Source organism: Equus caballus, chromosome 27, assembly GCF_041296265.1.
Source record: "Equus caballus isolate H_3958 breed thoroughbred chromosome 27, TB-T2T, whole genome shotgun sequence".
Lineage (NCBI taxonomy): Eukaryota > Metazoa > Chordata > Mammalia > Perissodactyla > Equidae > Equus > Equus caballus.
In genome coordinates this window covers 23,621,473-23,642,081 of record NC_091710.1, presented here as the reverse complement: position 1 = coordinate 23,642,081, position 20,609 = coordinate 23,621,473, and the positions used below count along the sequence as shown (strand labels likewise).

General features: G+C 35.2%; 1 protein-coding gene across 49 annotated transcripts in view; it reads right to left on the bottom strand.

Moving 5' to 3' along the window:
* Positions 1 to 7,077: 7,077 nt before the first annotated feature.
* Positions 7,078 to 20,609, bottom strand: part of ADAM32 (ADAM metallopeptidase domain 32) — a 237,553-nt gene continuing 224,021 nt past the window's right edge. For 28 of the 49 annotated variants that reach the window (XR_011433231.1, XM_070252982.1, XM_070252988.1 and 25 more), the window contains 3 exons: positions 18,470 to 18,508; positions 8,125 to 8,163; positions 7,238 to 7,356 (listed from right to left, as the gene is read on the bottom strand). Coding sequence is in view for 48 of the 49 variants with exons in the window: in XM_070252982.1 (XP_070109083.1) it covers positions 7,350 to 7,356; positions 8,125 to 8,163; positions 18,470 to 18,508 (85 nt within the window). In the remaining variant the exon portion in view is untranslated. Of the gene's footprint in view, positions 7,357 to 8,124; positions 8,164 to 18,469; positions 18,509 to 20,609 lie in introns of all 49 variants that reach the window. The other 21 variants (XM_070252966.1, XM_023630643.2, XM_070252967.1 and 18 more) reach the window with 3 other exon arrangements.

Sequence of the window (20,609 nt, the reverse complement as noted above, 5' to 3'; positions counted from 1 at the left end):
AAACAGAGACTGGATTAGTGGTTACCGGAGGGCAAGACGGGAGGGAGGAGGGTCAATGTGTGTGTGGCATATGTGTATACTGGTGGATTGTAATTAGTCCTTGGGTGGTGAACACAATGTCATCCACACAGAAATCGAAATATAATTATGTGCACCTGAAATTTATATAATGTTATAAACTGATGTTACCACAATAAAAATAAATAAATTATCGGAGCCGTTAAGTAGTGGTTAAGTTCACGCACTCTGGTTCAGCAGCCTGGGGTTCACAGGTTCAGTTCCTGGGTGCAGGATCAAGCGCACTTATCAAGCCATGCTTTGGTGGCATCCCATGTAGAGTAGAGGAAAATTGGCACAGGTGTTAGCTCAGTGCCAAACTTCCTCACACAAATAAATTAATTTAAAAAAATAATACCATAAATACACAAAACATAAAAGAGATAAAAAGATGGATGTGGTCATTTAAAAATTAAGGAGTTTTGTTCAGTCAAGGACATTATAAAGATAAGAGTCAAGTGAAAGACAGGGAGAGGACATTTGCAACGTTTAATTCCAACAAGGAATTACTATCTAGACTATACAACACATATAAACACACACAAACATAGGAGAGAGAGGGGAGGGTATGGGAGAGGACAAAAATCCAGTAGCAATGTGGAGAAAAGGTTATAAATATTTAGTTCACAAGGCACAATATCTAAATGCCTAAGAGGATATGAAGAGATCTTTAGTAGTAATCACAGCTGTGCAAATTAAAACAACAATGACATATCACTTTAGATCCAGTAGATCAGCAAAAATTAGTGGTGAGCAGCACCAAGCGCAGGTAGAGATGTGGGAAACTCCAGACACTGTTAGTAGGAGTGTAAGGAGGAATAACCACTCTGGAGAACAATTTGGTGGTTTTCCATGAAATCAATTTTTTATAAATTCTGTGATCCAGCAAGTCCACTCCTGAGGAGGACTTCTGGGAAAGCTTGCACAAAGGCGCAGCCTGATTCCACACACAGAGAACAACTATAAAGACTTGGCAAAATATTTTTTAAAAACTTGAAGAGCCTAGAAAATAACCAAAGGTGGAAACCAACTTGAAAAGCATTTGATCTTGAAGACTATCTTTGCATCTAGTAAGAACTATGAGTTTGTGTGGATTTCTTGGTCTGGTCATGCTCCCCAACTACAATAGGTCAGGCAGTAGAAAACTGCAGCCACGATGGGGCAGATAACAGAGTTTAGCAGAAAATATAGAGCAAAGATATTTGGTATGATTTCAATCTTCCTAAATTTGTTAAGACTTTTTTTGTGCCTGATGTGATCTATCCTGGAGAATATTCCATGTGTGTTTGAGAAGAATATACATTCTTCTGCTGTAGGGTGAAAAGTTCTGTATATGTCTGTTATGTCCATTTGGTCTATAGCGTTGTTCAAGTCTGCTTTTATTGATTTTTCGTCTGTTTGTTCTATCTATTACTGAAAATGGGTTATTGAAGTTTCCTATCATTATTGTGTTGCTGTTAATTTCTCCTTTCAGGTCAATATTTGTTCTATATATTTAGGTGCTCTCATGTTGGGTGCATATATACTTACAATTGTTATATTTTTCCATTGAATTGACACTTTTATTATTATGTCATGACTTTTTTGTCTCTAGAGGCAGTTTTTGGCTTAAAGTTTACTTTGTCTGATTTAAATATAGCCACTCCTGCTTTGTTTTGGTTACTATTTGTGTGGAATATCTTTTTCCATCCCTTCACTGTCAGCCTGTGTGTGAACTTCAAAGTAAAGTGAGTTTCCTTTAGATAGTGCACAGTCGGATCTTGGTTTTTTAACCATTCAGCTACTCTGTATCTTTTTATGATGAAGTTTAGTCCATCTGCATTTAAAGTAATTATTGATAGGTAAGGATTTATTACTGTCATTTTTTTAAAGAGTTTTCTCTTTGTCTTGTCATTCTTTTATCCTTTTTCTCTCTTGATATATCAAACTAAAAAGCTTCTTCACAGCAAAGGAAATAGTCAACAAATGAAAAGGCAACCTATGGAATGGGAAAAAAACACTTGTATATAATGTATCTGATAAGGGGTTAATATCCAAAATATATTAGGACCTCAAACAACTTAATAGCAAAAAAAACCCCTAATAATCCAATTAAAAAATAGGCAAAAAGAACTGAATACACATTTTTTCCAAAGAAGACTTATGAATCCCCAGCAGGTACATGCAAAGGTGCTGAACATCACTAATAATCAGGGAAATACAAGTCAAAACCACAATGAGATATCACCTTATACCTGTTAGGATGCCTATTACCAAAAGGATAAAGATAAATGTTGGCAAGAATGTGGAGAAATTGTACCAACCCTGATACACTGTTGGTGTGAATATAAGTTGATACACCATTATGGAAAACAGTATGGAGCTTCCTCAAACATTAAAAATAAAAACTACCATATAATCCAGCAATCCCACTTCTGGGTATATATCTGAAGGAAATGAAATCAGTATCTCAAAGAGGTATCTGCATATCCATGTTCATGGAAGCATTAATCCTAATAGCCTAGGTATGGAAACAACCTAAATTTACATCACTGGATGAATAAAGAAAGAAAATGTATAGACATCCACACACAGTGGAACATTATTCACCCATAAAAAAGGAGATCTTCTCATTTGTGACAACATGGATGAAGCTAGAGGACATTATGCTAAGTGAAATAAGACAGACACAGAAAGACAAATACTGCTTGATCTCACTCATATGCGAAATCTAAAAAAGTCAGATATATAGATGCAGAGAATAGAACAGTGGTTACCAGGGTTGGGAGGTGGCGGAAATGGGGAGATGTTGGTCAAAAACATCATTATGTCAGATGAACAAATCTAGAGATCAAATGTACAACATGATGGCCATATTTAATAATCCTGTAATGACTACTGGAAATTTGCTGACATAGATTTCAGATGCTCTCACCACTCAAAAAGATGGTAGCTGTGTGAGGAGATAGATATGTTAACTACCTTGACTGTAGTTATCATTTGACAATGTATATGTATATCAAAATCACCATGTTGTACACCTTAAATATATACAAATTTTATTTTTTAAAAAAGAAAATATAAGCATAAATTCTGGAAGCAAGAGAACAGAGAAAGGCTAAGATCCAAAATTTGAGAATAAATTCATTCAAATCCCTGGCTGACCACCGAGCTAGGTATGTATGTGGAGACCCCAGAAAGCCTAGCAAAAAAGCTAGCAGAAAGATGGAAGTCTACTATTGAAGGACAGAACTGTTCTTGGTGGGACTTGTGAGTGCTCTGACTTTGCCTGAGTGTATTGCCCAGACTTCACATGGGTTCAGGCAGCAAAAAGTGGGAGCTTTCTGGACTGAGGTTTCAAAGAGCAACACTTAGGGCTCTCAAAGAAACTGGAAATTAAAAGGAAGGGAACTCTGAAAGCTAGGGATCCACAGACAGGGCAAAGCCCTCACATATATGATGCCATGTATATGAAATACTATGAAAGATAAGACTGTAGTGACAGAAAACAGATCACTGGTTGCCTGGGACTAGCAGTGAGGGGAAGGAACTGACTGCAAACAGGAACAAGGGAATTTTTATGGAGTGATGGAAATATGCTATATATTGGGTGGAGTGGTGATCACATGACAGAATAATTAGCCAATACACATCCATCTGTACACAAAAAATACTCCAGAGAAAGTCTTGCAAAGGTTTTTACTATCAGGAACAAGGATGTGAACAGTGTTATTTGTGATAGTGGGGAGCTGTAAGCAATCTAGCTGTTAATCACTTAGAGGAAATGGAGAAGAAAATTTAATAGACATCTATTATGAAATATATGAAGCAGTTAGATGGAATGAAATATTGTATATACATGTACATATATATATCCCCACATGGATTGAAGACTACAAACATAAGTATTGGTTGAAAATAGTAAAATAAAAAATGGATCAAATATGTAGCATGATATCATGATGAAAACGCATACCAAACAACAAATATCCAAGGGCATATATCAAGCACATTAAAATGGGAGTATTTGAATTAGCAGATCAGAACTGTGAAATAACTATTAGAAATGTTACAGAATTTGGGGAACTAAATAGACAAAAAGAGATGAAAAAAAAGGGATAATTTCAACAGAGTTTCAATTTCAAACTAAAAAAAGAACCAAATTGAAGGCCTTATAGCTGACTGGACATAGAAGAAGAAAGAGTCAGTGAGCTTAAGATTAAGTCAAGAGAAATTATACAAACAATTAAAAAGGGAAAAATGAAAAATAGAATAGAATTTCATAGAATTAAGAGCCAATATCTAATGAATAGGAAAATGTATAATTGGAGTTCCCTAAAGGAGAACAAAGAGAGATTGGGAAAAAGAAATACTTGAAGACCTTTTTAATGGCTGAGAATTTTCCAAAATTACTGAAAGACATTAAACAATAGACCCAAGAAGTTAGTCGAACACAAAGTAGGGTAAATTCAAAGAAAACCATCATGATTAAGTACATCATGATCAAAATTCCCAAAGCCAAAAATATGGAAAAAATCTTAGGACTACCTGGGGGCAGGGAGGGGAGATACATTATAATCCAGTATACCTAAAAGAATAATAACTGACTTTTCATTATAAATAACGAAATCCAGAATAGATTAAAAGTACTGAAAGAAAAAAATGACAATTTAGAATTCTACGTGCAATGATCATATCTTACCAAAATTAAGGGTTTTTCATACAGAAAAAAAGCTGAAAGAACTTGTCATCATGAGAAGCATATTGTAAGGAATACTGAAGAAAGCTACTCAAGCTAAGGGAAGTGACCCTATATGGAAACAAAGGTCTATGAGGCCAAAGGAAGAGCACAGGAAGGGGAAACGTGAGTACAGGGAAAAGGCTATTTAAATGTTTTGAAAACATTTTTGACTGTTTCAGGTGAAAATAAGAGTAATGTATGAGTGGCATTTATAAAATATGTAGAAGTAAATATAGTAGCACCAAGAGCAGGAGGAGGTAATAGGAATCATACTGTTGTACAGTTCTTTTGTTGTTTAAGTAGGATAATTCTAATTTGAGGAAGACTGTGACAAATTAAGGATGCATATTGTAATCTCTGGAGTAGCCACCAACAATTTTAATAATATAAATAAAGGACAGCTAAAATGCCAATAGAGAAGATAAAACAGATTAATGCTCAATTAACCTAAAAGAAAAACACAAGGAAAAGAACAAAAGAACAAAGAAATGTGGGACAAATAGAAAACACATAAGCAAACAGTAGACTTAAAACCAACAGTATCAGAAATTATATTAAATATAAATGCTTTTAACACTCCAATTTAAAAACATTGTCTGACTGGATTAAAAAATAAATACAAGACCCAACTATATGCTGTTACATCAGATACATCTTAAATATAAGCAAAGCTGCATCGGAAGTAAATGGATGAAAAAGATATCCCAGGAAAAGACTAACTGTAAAAACAGCTGACATGGCTACATTAATATCAGAAAAAGTAGAATTCAGGACTAAGAGTATTACTAGAGATGAAAAGGAGAATTGTGTAATGATAAAGGGTCGATTCATCAGGAAAACATAACAGTCTTAAAAATAGATGCCCTAAAATATAACTTCAAAATACATGAAACACAAATAATATACATAAAACAGATAATCTACAACAATAATAATTGGCAATTTTAATTCTCTCAGGAGATGACAAAATAAGGGGGAATAAACATTAAAAAAATTTCAAAGACAGTTAACAAACTTGACTTAATGGACATTTATATTTTCACCAACTGCAAAATACACATTTTTTAGTGCACATGGAACATTCACCAAAATAGAACATAAACTGGATCATAAAAGCAAAACAAGAATTCCAAAGGATTGAAATCATCTAAGTATGTTCCTTGACCATGACTGAATTAACTAGAAATCAATAAGAAAAGATTAAAATGAAAATATATAAATATTTGGAAATTAACCAACCACTTCTAAGTAATTATAACTCAGAGATTAAAATAAAAATTAAAAAATACTTTGACCTGAAGAATAATGAAAATACAACATATCAAAATTCATTAAATGCAGCTAGAGAGGTACATACAGCAAATTTCTACCTTTAAATGAATTAGAAAAGGTTTAAATCAATGATCTAAACTTTCACCTGAAGAAGCTAGGAAAAGAGCAAATTTTTAAATAAGGCAGAAATCAATGAAACAGAAAACAGAGATGCAAAAGAGAAAAACAACAAAGTCAAGACGTGGTCTGAAGAGATTAGTAGATTAATTAAACAGAAAAACTCTTATCAAGAATGAGCAGAGAGAGAACAAGTATCATCATGATCAGAAATGAAAGAAGGGACATAATTATTCATCCTATAGACATTAAAAAGGATATTAAGAACAGCTTTATGCCAAAAGATTGACCATTAAATGAAATGGATAAACTCTTTTAAGATTACAATATCTGAAAAAACTATCACAAGAATAAATGGAAAACATGAATAATCCTCTAAGTGTTACAGAAATTGAATCCATAATTAAAAATCTTCCCACAAAGAAAATTCCAGCTTCATTGGTGAATTTTGCCAAATATTTAATGGAAAAACTACAGTTTTATAGAAACTCTTCCAGAAAATGGAAAATGTGAGAACTTTTTCCCAACTTTATTTATCAATCTTGATACCAAACTCTGATACAGGCTTAATCTTTGTCCCTGAGACCGAAGCCGAAACTCTCAGGGTCCTTCTGTCTTCTGGGATTCACCCTGCAGGTCACCTAGCAGAGGGGCAAGAGAAAGGTAGTGGGTAGAGCAAGAGGCCTGGACGGGAAAGTATCGCTCCCAAAGCAAACACAGACTCCCTTAGAAGCCCTGGTTGAGGTTGTGGGGACGGACGGTGAGGTGGGCTAATACAGGATTAACGCAGACCACTATGCAGCCAGCCAAGTCTGGTGAGAAGGCCCAGGAAGAGGAATGTGGCCCACCACCCAGATCCCTTCCTGAGCAAGGACAGTTGATACAGCTCCCCAGCGCATGGGGCCCCAGGCAGTAAACCCGTGTGGGTGGTGGGAGAGCTGCTGAGAAGAGCTCAGGGAGCCACGTGGGGATTTAGATGCCTGAGTTGAGATGACTGTCTTCAGTGAAGGGCCCTGAAATTGCAGAATGGCAGCCTCAGAGGTGGGAGAGAAAAAGAGACATGCATGCAAATTGGTCCACACTCCATTTATTGTTTCCTTCAGCTGTGGTTAGGGGAGGAAAGGCGGAATTTTCATTTCTGAGTGAGACTCTCGGTGATATCCATTGCCTTCTGAAGGAATTACTAGTTACTGTGGAAGAGAACAAAGACACACATGCTTAAGATACTGATAGCAAACACATTCCCTTCCACTGTAAAACATACAAACAGTTGGGGTACTGACAAGCAAGAACTTCATATGGCAGAAAAAAGAATTCTAGCAAGAATTTTTGCAGTTTTGCTTGTGGATTATTTGGCTGAAACTTATTTACTCCACAATTTTCTGTGATTTTTGGGGAACCATCATATGTAGTCAGAAATATTTACAAATGAGAAAATCTAACATTTTTTCCATATACAATGAAATGTTCATGAACATAACAATTACATTAAATCTTTGCATTTTTTAAGAAATTTAAATACACATTAATTTTATTTTTTCTATATCTTGCAGCCAATCATTTTTGGGTTCTTTTGTTTTGTTTTTGGCATCTGGAAACTCATAGGCCTTAGGTATTGTGCCTGCAGTGCCTAATAGGTAAAGTGGCCCTGATTTTGAGTTCATTTGATAGACTAATTTTCATGCCTTATATCATATTATAATCAACTCTTTAATTCCATTCTATCCACAAAAGCAAGTTCCCAACAAACTTAAGAGAACTTTACTAAACTGAAGAAAGAAGACTAAGTGATTTAAACATTCATTAATAACAAGATTAGTAAAAATTAGTAAATTATTTTTGGTGCAGTACTTTACCAATTCATCTATCAAATAAATACTTATGAATTAATTGTGGATTATTATTTCATTTTAATTTCAAACATAATTATTTTAAGAGACACCTCCTAATATATTTACCTACTGTTATGTGTTTGGGTGCTTTCCTGTGATTTGAATCTAAATAAATAAGGAAACAACGATTTTAGTTTGATACAATACAGTCCGACAAAGTTATATTTTTTTATGGCAGTTCTATCCTCTTCCTTTCAAAATTGTGATATAAAAGAAGTATCTGCCCAGTTTCTATTTTTATACTAACTATTACCAAAAGTCAAAATCAAATTCTTGGGCCTTCTTTCCACTTTTATGTCCATAAATTTCTTATTTCTGATCCCCCAACCAAAAGAATGAGAGAGAAAATTAATAAATTGAAGACAAATTAAGTGAGGTTAATTGACAGAGAAGACAATATAGATAGAAAGACCAGTAAGACAATTCAGTGATAAGAGTGGTATATCTTTACCCTTCCCATCTTTTCTTTACTTCTGCTACTTTATACTTCAAAACTTATGGTATATTTTTCCTACTACTCTGACCAGAAAATACCCCTATGTAACATAGTTAGTTCTCCTCCAAACCAATAAAGGGATTTGTGTATCTAAACTTGTAAGTCTACTGACATGTCCAACCCATTGGTTTTCCAGCTTTTAAAAAAATTCTTGTTTTGATAGTGTTTACCCAAGGAGTTCTTTCTACCAACATCTCCCACTGGTTTCCAATTAAAAACAAATACTGAAAAAAAAAATTTTAAAAGAAAAGGGAAAAAAAAGAAAATACAATGGATGTTATAACAGTAAATCACAGCAACTATGTCTCCCTGGCTTATTAAATTTACATGAAAGAATAATCCAAGGATGCTTTTCCGGTATATGCTAAACACAAGCTACACTAACAGGTTAAAATTCCAAATTATATTCTTCAAATGCAATATACATTTTCCTACAGATAATGCCATTGACTATCTCTCAATCCAGTTGAATACCACTTCTAGAAGAGGATGATTACGTGAGTGACATTTTCTATAAAGAGAGTTAATGTGAGGGGACAACTGGAATAGTGATAACAATAATTGTGTATGTAAAGTTCAAGAATAATCATTCATTTATTAAACAATTATTTATTGAGCATTTACTCTGCTAGATGCTAACTATAAATTGGTTAGCAAAATACATATAGCCATTACCCTCAAGTGATTTCAGAGTACAGAGGAAAAGTAATGCTGCTAGATAAGCAAAAGGTTGGAAGAATTACAGTGTTTGAACATTATATCACAAATCCTTTCATAATGGTGACAGAGGATGGAGACAATAAAGAAAATAAGCTTTTTTCATAGTTAGTTTGGAGAAAGTAACTAACATCCATAAAGGGGTGATTATGTTAGAAGACATCCAAAGACAACAGACAGAATAAAGGATACAGAAATGCCACAGCTTCCCTAATGGAGGGAGTGACTTCATCAAGGAGGACAGAAACTATATAAAGTCGTGATGTAGCCTGAAAACTTAACCTGTGGATATAAAGGATATGCTGGAATACCAGTGGATTGAATATAACTAAAAGAAGACACTGTAATGAAAAATGCCAGACTATACCCAAAAACAAAAACTCTACAAGTGAGAAAGGAAGGTGAGCAGACCAGTAAAAATTTGATGACTTCAGAAAGATCACAAGAGCACAACTGTAGAATGGAAAACTAATAACTTAAAAAGAATTCAGAGAACCCTTGTTACCACAATTGTGGGCTGCTGAGGAGCTGTGGGAAATGTAGAATGTTAGTGTGTTTATGATACTGTCTTCTAAAGAATCTACTCCTAAGTGAGATAATCATTCACTCACTCGTTCATATTGAATTTGTAAGTATAAACGTAATCTGAACAAAAAAGTAGTATTTCCCTTTGTGTATCCTATCATAAAGGATGCCAAAATGCTCTGCTTCTGAGTTAGTTTCACAAAATAATTATGAATATCTTGTTTCTTATTAGATTTAACTAGTTTTTCCCTATACATCAAAAAGGTAGGCAGGGACCAGCCTCATGGCCTAGTGGTTAAGTTTGGCACGCTCCATTTTGGCAGCCCAGGTTCAGTTCCAGGCATGGACATACACCACTCATTGGCAGCCACGCTGTGGCGGTGACCCACATACAAAATAAGAGGAAGATTGGCATGGATGTTAGCTCAAGGTGACTCTTCTCCAGCGGAAAAAAAAAAGAGAGAGAGAGAGAGAAGAAACAAGATTAAGTGAGTTAACTGATACTCGCTACTAGAATGGGAAATATAAATAAGTTGTTTTTAGTGTCATACTTTATCAATTGTGGCTGCTCAAAAAAATATTCAACAATTATTTGTTCATTCTTATTTCCAACATAGACTGATTTATAAGAAACACTTCCTAAGTTGCCTACCTGCTGGTATATGTTTGGGTACTACTTTCTGAACCGGATTTAATAAAAACAAAAATAATGTCTAAAAGTTAATACTAAGAAACTTGCCCACTTTAAAAATGATCAGGCCATTTAATATCAAAACTAACTCTTTTAACATGTGGGGCATGCAAATAAGTAACATTCTCATTTAAACACCAAGTACAACATATAGTGCAAAATTTAAATCTTCCAGTGGGGCAAAGTATCGAGACAGCAGAGATGCTTTTTTTCTTTATCACTTCTAAGCACAGTATATAAGTTTGACTCTGAATGCCTAAATTTGGCCTTCAGGATCCAAGCTAGCTTTTTATTTGTTGATATTTAAATTGCTACATTTTGCAAATTAAAACAAACATTTACTTTTGGACAACCTAGCAGACTGAACTGACAGGAAAATTTCCCCCTTCTTTTCCACAAGCAAAGTTTCCCCTTTCTAGTTCACAGAAAAGCTGAAGACAATAGCACAAAAATGTAATACCCAACTGAGATTGACAGCCAGAAAAGGCTTTACTGCTGTCAGTAAAAAAACAAAGAAACTAGAAGTTCAGAGGGAAAACAGGAGCAAAAACTGAATGACTACAAGGGAATCTGAATTACTTACACCCAAAGGGATGTGGTTTTAACAACTATAACATGGAATAAATTGAGGGCACAGATATTTAGATGTTAGAAAGGTAGAATGAAGCCCAAGCCTGGGCGTCTTGAATGCGACAGGGGCCAACGTGCTTTAACTATACTCAGTTAATTGTCAGTTTGCAAAAGTAGTTAGATAATGCATTACTAAAGCCCACTGTAGAGATAACATCTCTGATGCTTGGGTCACCGCAGTACTGGTGCTTAAGTTGTTTTTAGTCAACTCCTTGTCCAGTTCAGGCAGGTTAAGACCATGGACTCATCATGTGGGCCTGCCCAATAGATGATCCTTTGACATCAGAGGGCTGAAAACTTTACCCTCAGATTATGCTAATGCCACCATTTTGTGAAGAGCCATGAAACTTGACTATGCTTATGCTGATCATCAATTCTCTCACTTTTCCTTCCCATAAATATCCCTAATCCCCATGTTCAGAGAGGCAGATTTGAGACTTGTTCTCCCATCTCCTCACTTGGCTGCCTTGCGAATAAATCCTTTCTTTCCTGCAAACTCATCTTAGTGATTGGCATACCACAAAGTGGGCAAAATGAGCCTTGTTTGGTAACAAATGGGGATAATAAAAGCTATGGCCACTGGGAATGCAACAGGTAAATTGTCTCAGCCATGTAGATGGAAAAGGATCACCTAGAGATGCAGAACCCCAGGCCTGTACCACATATAGCGGCAGGACCTCAATTGTTCAATTCCACCACCTACAAATTTGAACAACTAAGCATAGAAAATAATGAAACACTCATGCCCCAAGACAGGCAAATTTGAAAGATTCCCCTCATCCTAATGTATGCCTCTACAACTCAGGGTGTACAGAATTCCCATCAGAACAATCATTGCCCTGAGGATGAGCTCATAAGTCTTAATTAGAAACTACTGTGTGTTAAATGCCCATAGCCACAGCACAGCAGAGCAAAAAATTCATGCATTAAGATCAACAGGTAATATTTTAAAAAACCCTTGAATAGAAATGTTTAGGATCCCCACAGAGATCAGGGCAGGAATAAGGCAAGAAAAGGATAGCTGTTATAAGAATCGGTAATTTGGAAACTGATATGAGGAAATCAATGACAGATAGAGTAGTGAAACAGCATAGTATATGATCAGCCCAGTTAAGAAACATGGAGCCTGTTAAAAAGAAATAACAGGCCCAAAAAAGCCCCCACAATAGCAAACTAAGACTTAATTACAGTTTCAACCTATCCCAGGAATGTGATCTTTTTAACAGTCAATCTGAAATTTCCTGATTGGCACTAGGGGGGAAATCTGCAGGATAAAACCCCTGCCTTCCCTTCCTCCCAAAGAAGATGTCCTGCCCTGAACCAATCTTTTCTGTTTGCTAACAACTTCCTTACCCCACCCTCCTTCTGCCTATAAACAGCTTCCATTTTGTACAACTCCTCAGAGCGCCCTTCTATTTGCAAAATGGGATGCTGCTTGACTAATGAATCATTGAAGAAAGCCAATTAGATCTCCAAATTTACTTAGTTGAAATTTTATTTTTAACAAGGTTAAAATGAGAAAACCTTCCCAAATATAGTCACTTTAGATGGAGAAAAGAACAAGAATGAGGAAGAGTCAACAATTGAAGAGATAATGACTGAATTTTTTCCAGAATTAATGATCTGAGTACTGAATCCAGAGCTGGATAAATAAAAACAAATTATATCAAGATATACTATAATTAAATAACAAAACATTTAGGACAAAGAGGAAACCTTAGAAGCTATTTAGAGACAACACACATTAATTGGAAGAGAATAAATTAATAAGATTGACAACTGAGGTCTCATCAAAGACAGTAAATGTCACATTACAACAACAGAATACTTTAAGAGTTGTGGACAGTGACTTTCAACTAGAAGTCTGTAACCATTTAAGCTGTCTTTCAAAAATGACTGTGAAAAAAGACACGTTCAGACATTTAACACAAAATGCTTATAACCACAGACACTAACGGAAACTAAGTGGGTTGAAATTCAGGAAAAAGGAAATTAAAATCAAAATGAAAAACTGGATTCAAGAATCCAGCAAAGCAACTGGTAAATATGAGCAAAGCAACTGGTAAATATGTTGTTAAATCCTAATAAGTATTCATTTAATGTAAAAATGATACAATAAAAAAATCTAGTGCATACTGCAAATTTACATAATGTTATAAACCAGTGATACCTCAATAAAAAGAAAATTTGAAATGATAATAGTAACAACACTGATAGTGACTAATGGAGGGGGAGACCTGTATGTAAAAAACACAGAAGATGTTAAAAGTTAAATGACAATATGTAAGAGATTAATGATTGGAGTTTGCTGTTGAATGATCCAAAATCCTTCTGTTATTTAGGAAAAGACTGTAAATACTGATTGAATTTAGACATTCAAAAATTAATTATGCCAGAGAGGTATTAATATAACCACTGCTGGGCTTCACCCCAACCCCCTGCATTCTTTGACTTCAACAGCCTTTCCCACTGACTTTCTGTCAGATAAAGATTATTCCAAAAATAAGTCACCTGAAAACTATAATGGATGTTATGTCAGAAAGCACAGCTATAGTGTCAAATGACATTATTAAAATTTAAATGAATAATTATCCTAAAAATGTTCCCTGGTGCTCACCAAGCCAAAAGGCTACACTAGCGGATTAACATTCCAAACAACACTACTCCAATTGAAATGTGCATTTTCCTATGCTATGATCCCTCACTCATTGTAGGTGAACAATGATCAGAGGAGACATTAATTATGTTGACAAGGTTAGAGAATAAAAGACAATATAATGAGAGAGGAAGAAACAGGGACAGTTATAACATTGCAGATATATGGATGTGTGTGTATGCATGGGTGTGTATGTATTTATCTATGTACTTTTGTATTTGTGAGTTTTTTTGTTTGGCTGCCTGTGTGTGTGTAGAGAAGATGAAAAGTAATCATTCATTCATTCATTCACTCAACAAATATTTACTGAGCACTTTAAATAAGCCATTAACTCTGCTACATGCTGACTATACAATGCTGAGGAAGATAAACATGGCCTTTGCCTTCTGAGGTAACAGAGTATAATAAGACATATATTCAAGGTGAGGAAAAGGTAACTGAGATTTGCTGTTTGAGCACCACATAACTCCCTGATACAGGGAGGGTACAATAACGAAAATAAACATTTTTAGTTTAGTGATACTAACTCATGATTCCAAAGTATCATTATAATAATAAAAGAGAGAAAAATGATAATAAAAGCATGCATTCTTATTGAAGAGGAAGACCTCTTCTAGAATAAGAGAAATTATACAATCTTGTTCTGTAGCCTAGAAAGTTTACTCAATAGATCTGTGTGTGTTTTGAATAGCAGTGGACAGCTCCTTAAGACTCTAAGTCAGAGAGGGAAGGGGGAAAAACCCAAAACACTTTATATCTGCAGAAGGACCTCAAATCCAAAACTGTTGGATGTGGCAAACTAAACACTTATTGTAATACAGGGATATCCACCTTTCAGGAAACGAAGGAGGATCTAATTAAAACTACTTTGCAATACTGAGAGACTATGGAAGATGTAGAATTATTGTTCCTTTATGATTTTTTCTTCAGCAACTTTTTGCTAAGTGACCAGAGTAAGCATTCACTCAGGAGTTCATGAGCATACATATTGAGTTTCTAGTTGTAGAGTCTCCAAATAAAGAAGTAGAACTACTAAAACAACCAGAAAAAAAAGTAAGATTCTTATCAATAGCTACTTTAAATGTCAATGGATTCAATGCTCCAATAAAAGTCATAGGGTGGCTGATGGGATTAAATAACAAGACCCATGTATATGCTGCACATAAGAGACACGCTTCAGACCTAAAGATAATCACAAACTGAAAGTGAGGGGATGGAAAATGATACCCAATGCAAATGGCAATGAAAAGAAAGCAAGGGTAGCAATACTTATATCAGAAAAAATAGACTTTAAAACAAAAACTGTAACAAGAGAAATAGAAAGGGGGCCAGCCCCATGGCTGAGTGGTTAAGTTTGCATGCTCCACATCAGTGGCCCAGGGTTTCACTGGTTTGGATCCTGGGTGGGGACATGGCACTGCTCATCAGATCATGTTGAGGTGGCATCCCATATAGCACAACCAGAGGCTCTCACAACTAGAATATACAGCTATGCACCTGGGGGCTTTGGGAAGAAGAAGAAAACAAAAAAGATTGGCAACACATGTTAGCGCAGGTGCCAATCTTTAAAAATCAAAATAAAGAAACAAAGAAGTGCACTGCATAATGATAAAGGGAACAGTCCAACAAGAGGATATAACACTTCTAAATATCTATTCACCCAACCTAGGACCACCCAAATATGTAAAGCAATTATTAACAGACATCAAAGGAGAAATAGACAGCAACACAATAAAAATAGAGGACATTAACACTCCACTTACACCAATGGATAGATCATCCAAACAGAAGATCATAAAGAAACACTAGCATTAAATGATACATTAGACCAGATGGACTTAGTAGATATATACAGAACATTCCATCCAAAAACCACAGAATACACATTCTTTTCAAATGCACATGGAATGTTCTCCAGGATAGATCACATATTAGACTACAAACAAAGTCTCAATAAATTTCAGAATGAAATAATACCAAGGATCTTTTCTGACCACAACAGTATGAAATACCGGAAGAAAATTGGAAAAGCTACAAATAGGTAGAGATTAAAAAAAATGCTACTGAACAATGATTGGATCAACAAAGAAATGAAAAGAGAAATCAAAAAATACCTGGGGACAAATGAAAATGAAAATAGGACACGCCAAAATTTATGGGATAAGGCAAAAGCAGTTCTAAGAAGAAAGTTCCCAGCAATACAGGCCTAACTCAACAAAGAAGAAAAATCTAAATACACTATCTAACAGTGCACATAAAGGAACTGCAAAAAGAAGAATAAATAAAGCCCAAAATCAGTAGAAGGAAGAAAATAATAAAAATCAGAGCAGAAATAAATGAAATCGAGACTAAAAATACAATAGAAAAAAATCAATGAAACCAAGAGCTGGTTCTTTGAAAAGATCAACAAAATTGACAAACCCTTAGCTAGACTCACCAAGAGAAAACGGAGAAGGCTCAAATAAATAAAATCAGAAATGAAAGAGGAAAAATTACAACAGACACCTCAGAAATACAAAAGATTATATGAGACTACTACGAAAAGCTATACTCCGACAAATTGGATAATCTAGAAGAAAGGGATAAATTCTTAGAATCACACAACCTTCCAAACCTGAATCAAGAAGAAATAGAGAATTTGAATAGACCAATCACCAGTAAGGAGATCAAAACAGTAATCAAAAACCTCCCAAAAAATAAAAGTCCAGGACCAGATGGCTTCCCTAGTGAATTCTACCACACATTCAAAGAAGACTTAATACCTATCCTTCTCAAACTCTTCCAAATAATTGAAGAGGAGGGGAAGCTTCCTAATTCATTCTATGAAGCCAAAATTACCCTGATACTAAAAAGAGACAAGGACAATACAAAAAAAGAAAATTACAGGCCAATATCACTGATGAACATTGATGAAAAAATCCTCAACAAAATATTAGCAAATCAAACACAATAATACATTAAAAAAGATCATACACCATGATCAAGTGGGATTCATTCCAGGGATGCAGGGATGGTTCACCATCCACAAATCAATCAACGTGATACACCACATCAACAAAAAGAAGAATAAAAGTCACATGATCCTCTCAATGGATGGAGAGAAAGCATTTGACAAGATACAGCATCCATTTATGATAAAAACGGTGAATAAAATGAATATAGAAGGAAAATACCTCAACATAATAAAGGCCATATATGACAAACTCACAGCTAACATCATTCTCAATGAGAGGAAACTGAAAGCTATCCCTCTAAGAAGAGGAACCAGACAAGGATACCCACTTTCACCATTCTATTTTAACATAGAATTGGAAGTCCTGGCCAGAGCAATCAGGCAACAAAAAGAAATAAAAGAGATCTGAATTGAAAAGAAAGAAGTGAAACTGTCAGTATTTGCAGATGACATGATTTTATATCTAGGAAACCCTAAAGAATCCACAAAAAAACTTTTACAAATAACAAATGAATAAGGAAAAATTGCAGGACACAAAATCAAAACACAAAAACCAAACAACCCAACTAAAAAATGGGCAAAAGATCTGAACAGATATTTCTCCAAAAAACATATATAGATGGCCAACTGGCACAAAAAAAGATGTTCAACACCACCAATTATTAGGGAATGCAACTCAAACTACAAGGAGATATCACCTCATGCCTGTCAGAATGGTTATAATTAACAAGACAGGAAATAACAAGTGTTGGAGAGGATATGGGGAAAAGGGAACTGTCATACACTGCTGGTGGGAGTGCAACTGGTGCAGTCACTATGAAAAACAGTATGGAGATTCTTAACAAAATTAAGAGTAGAACTACCATACAATCCAGCTATTCCACTGCTTGGTATTTATCCAAAGATCATGAAAACATGAATGAATAAAGATATATATACCTCTATGGTCACTGAGGCATTATTCACAATAGCCAAGACTTGGAAGCAACCTAGGTGCCCATCAAGGAAGGAATGGATAGAGAAGGTATGGTATATATGCATGATAGAATACTACTCAGCCATAAAAAAGGATGAAATCTTGCCATTTGTGACCACATGAATGGAATTTGAGGGCGTTATGCTAAGCAAAATAAGTCATAGGGAAAAAGTCAAATACCATATGATACCACTCATAAATAAAAGATAAAAACAACAAACAATACATAGAGACAGAGATTGGATTGGTGGTTACCAGAGGGGAAAGGTTAGGACGAGGGTGAAAGGGGTGATAAGGCACATGTGTGTGGTGATGGACTGTCATTAGTCTTTAGGTGGTGAACATGGTATACTCCACACAGAGATCAAGACATAATGATGTACACCTCAAATTTATATAATGTTGTGGACCAATGTTACCACAAAAAAAATCAATCAATAAAATAAAATTCTCTCCAGAGACAAGAAAAGAAAGTAAACTTCCCCACTTATCAGTTAGCTCCATAAACATTTCACCAATCATTTCTTCCTTTATTTCCCAAGAATAAATTCCCAACATATGTTAACAAACTAAAGAAGACATTGATTTATCTAGACAAGTACTCACTAGTTACTAGATTGGCAAATGCTAATAGGTTATTTTTTGGTGTAGTACCTTACCAATTGTTGCTGCTCAATTAATACTTAGCAATTAATTGTTGATTATCAATTTGTTCATCTTATATTTAACACATACTTATTTTAAGAAATATCTCCTAATTTGCTTACCTGACCGGATCTGTTTGGCTGCTGCTTTCTGATCCAGAACTAAATGAGAGTGAAAATATTGCTTCCAAGTTAATACTAAAAAAAAGTGCCTCCATAACCAATGAAAGTCAGACCATTTTGTAACCTGCATTAACTTGTTTATACCACTAGTCACCACTCATGAATATTTTTTAAAAGTTACTAAATTAAGGTATACAAATAACTAGCATTCGTATTTACACATATATTATTTCAATAAAGCTATAAACATCAAATCTCCAACTACGGAGGGGAGCAAGAAAACATATCTGTTTTTCTCCTTATCACTTCCCAGCACAGAACATATGCGTAATTTCGAAGCCCTGATTCCAGCCTTCAGGTTCCAATCTAATGTTTTACCCACTGATAAACAAATTACTAAATGCCATGATTTAAAACCCTCACTGACTTCTAGACAATCAGACAGGGCTGACAGGGTAATTTCCCCCTCCTATCCCACACTTAGAGAAATGGTGAAAAAAACCCACAAAATATTAACCAAAATTTAAAGAAAGAAAGGGACATTTCTAATGATAATTTTAAAAAAATAAGGAGGAAGTTGAAAGTGCAAAAGTAAATAGGAACTAAAGCTGAATGACTCCAGAGGTATATGAATCAGTTACACACATCTGCTGATTAGGAGTGGAGACCTCCTAGAAAGCTGGAACTGACCTCCCTCTCTGAACTTGGAAGCCATGAAAGGCCACACCACCCATGAAATGGCAACACTAAAAGCTGTTACCGTTAGTCTTTGAGATGCAGCAGGAAAACTGCTTCAGAAGTATTGATGGAAATGGATCACCCAGAGCCACAGGAAATCTAAGTGCTTAAAATGGTTTAGGGATATGGATGGAAAACATATCGCATAGAGAAAGAGGAACCTTAAGCCTTTACCAACTATAGATTCAGGATAACAATTCATGCTTCCTCTGAATTCTAAAACTCCAGGTGTAACAAGTACTGTAAAAATTTATGACTTAGGAGGGTAAAATATGAAATAATCTCCACAAAGAGCATTCTACAATGCAGGGTATGCAGAATTCTCAAGAGACAATCCTTGCCACTTAAAATGGCCTTATAATCAAAGAAAAAAGCCACTAAAGAGGTAATGTCCACAGCTAGAGCAAACTAAAGAATTCATACACCAAGAATTACAGATAACAGAAAAGCTTCAAAAAAAGAATGTTTAGGATTTCCATAGAGATCCATAAAAGAACAGAATCCATTAAACCAGAACTGACAGAACTGAAAAAAAAGAATTGCTGACTTTTAAATTGTTTAGGGAAATCTAGGTAAACAGAAATATAATATATAAAAGACCAGTTAAGAAAAATGGAGGAATTCAGACAGAAGATTTAGAATGTGGGAGACTCAATATTTGAAGAGAAGAAGTCTAAGACTTTCCAAAAATTGAAGAAAACATGAGTCTTCACACTGAAAGAAAATACTGAATCCAGTTCATGATTGAAAAATAAATCTCTACCAGAACACATTATAATGAAATAACAACTCTAAGGAGAAAGAAAAAATCTTAGAGGCTGTGTTAGGCAGAATTCTAAAGATGGTCCCCTAAGATTCCTGTTCCTTGGTTATTCAAACACTCTTCTAAGTATTTCTCTGAAGAGATTTTGCAAATGTAATTAAAGCTCCAAATCAGCTGACCTTAAAATACAAAGATTATTTCGGTGGGCCTGTCCTGATCGGGTGGTCCTGCTGGAGGCAGAAGAGAAAGTAAGAGAGAGTCAGAATCTGAGGAAGATTTGACATGCCCTTGTTTGAAGATGAAAGGAGGTACATAAAAAGCAATGCAGGTGGCCTCTAGGAGCAGGGAGGGCTCCTACAACCAGCCAGCAAGGAAATAGGTACCTCAGACTTACAGGTGCATGAAATTAGATTCTGCTTATAACCTGAATGAGCGAGGAGCCCAGCCTGGCCTTCACGCCAGCCTTGTGACAACCCAGACAAGTCCACCTGTATTTCTGACTTACAGAACTTTGACATAATAAACGAAAGCTGTTTGAAGTCATTAAATGTGTGGTAATTTGTTATGCAGCAATAGAAATACAAAGGCTACTATAGACAAAACTCATATTAACCATAAAGGAATAAATGAATCAACACA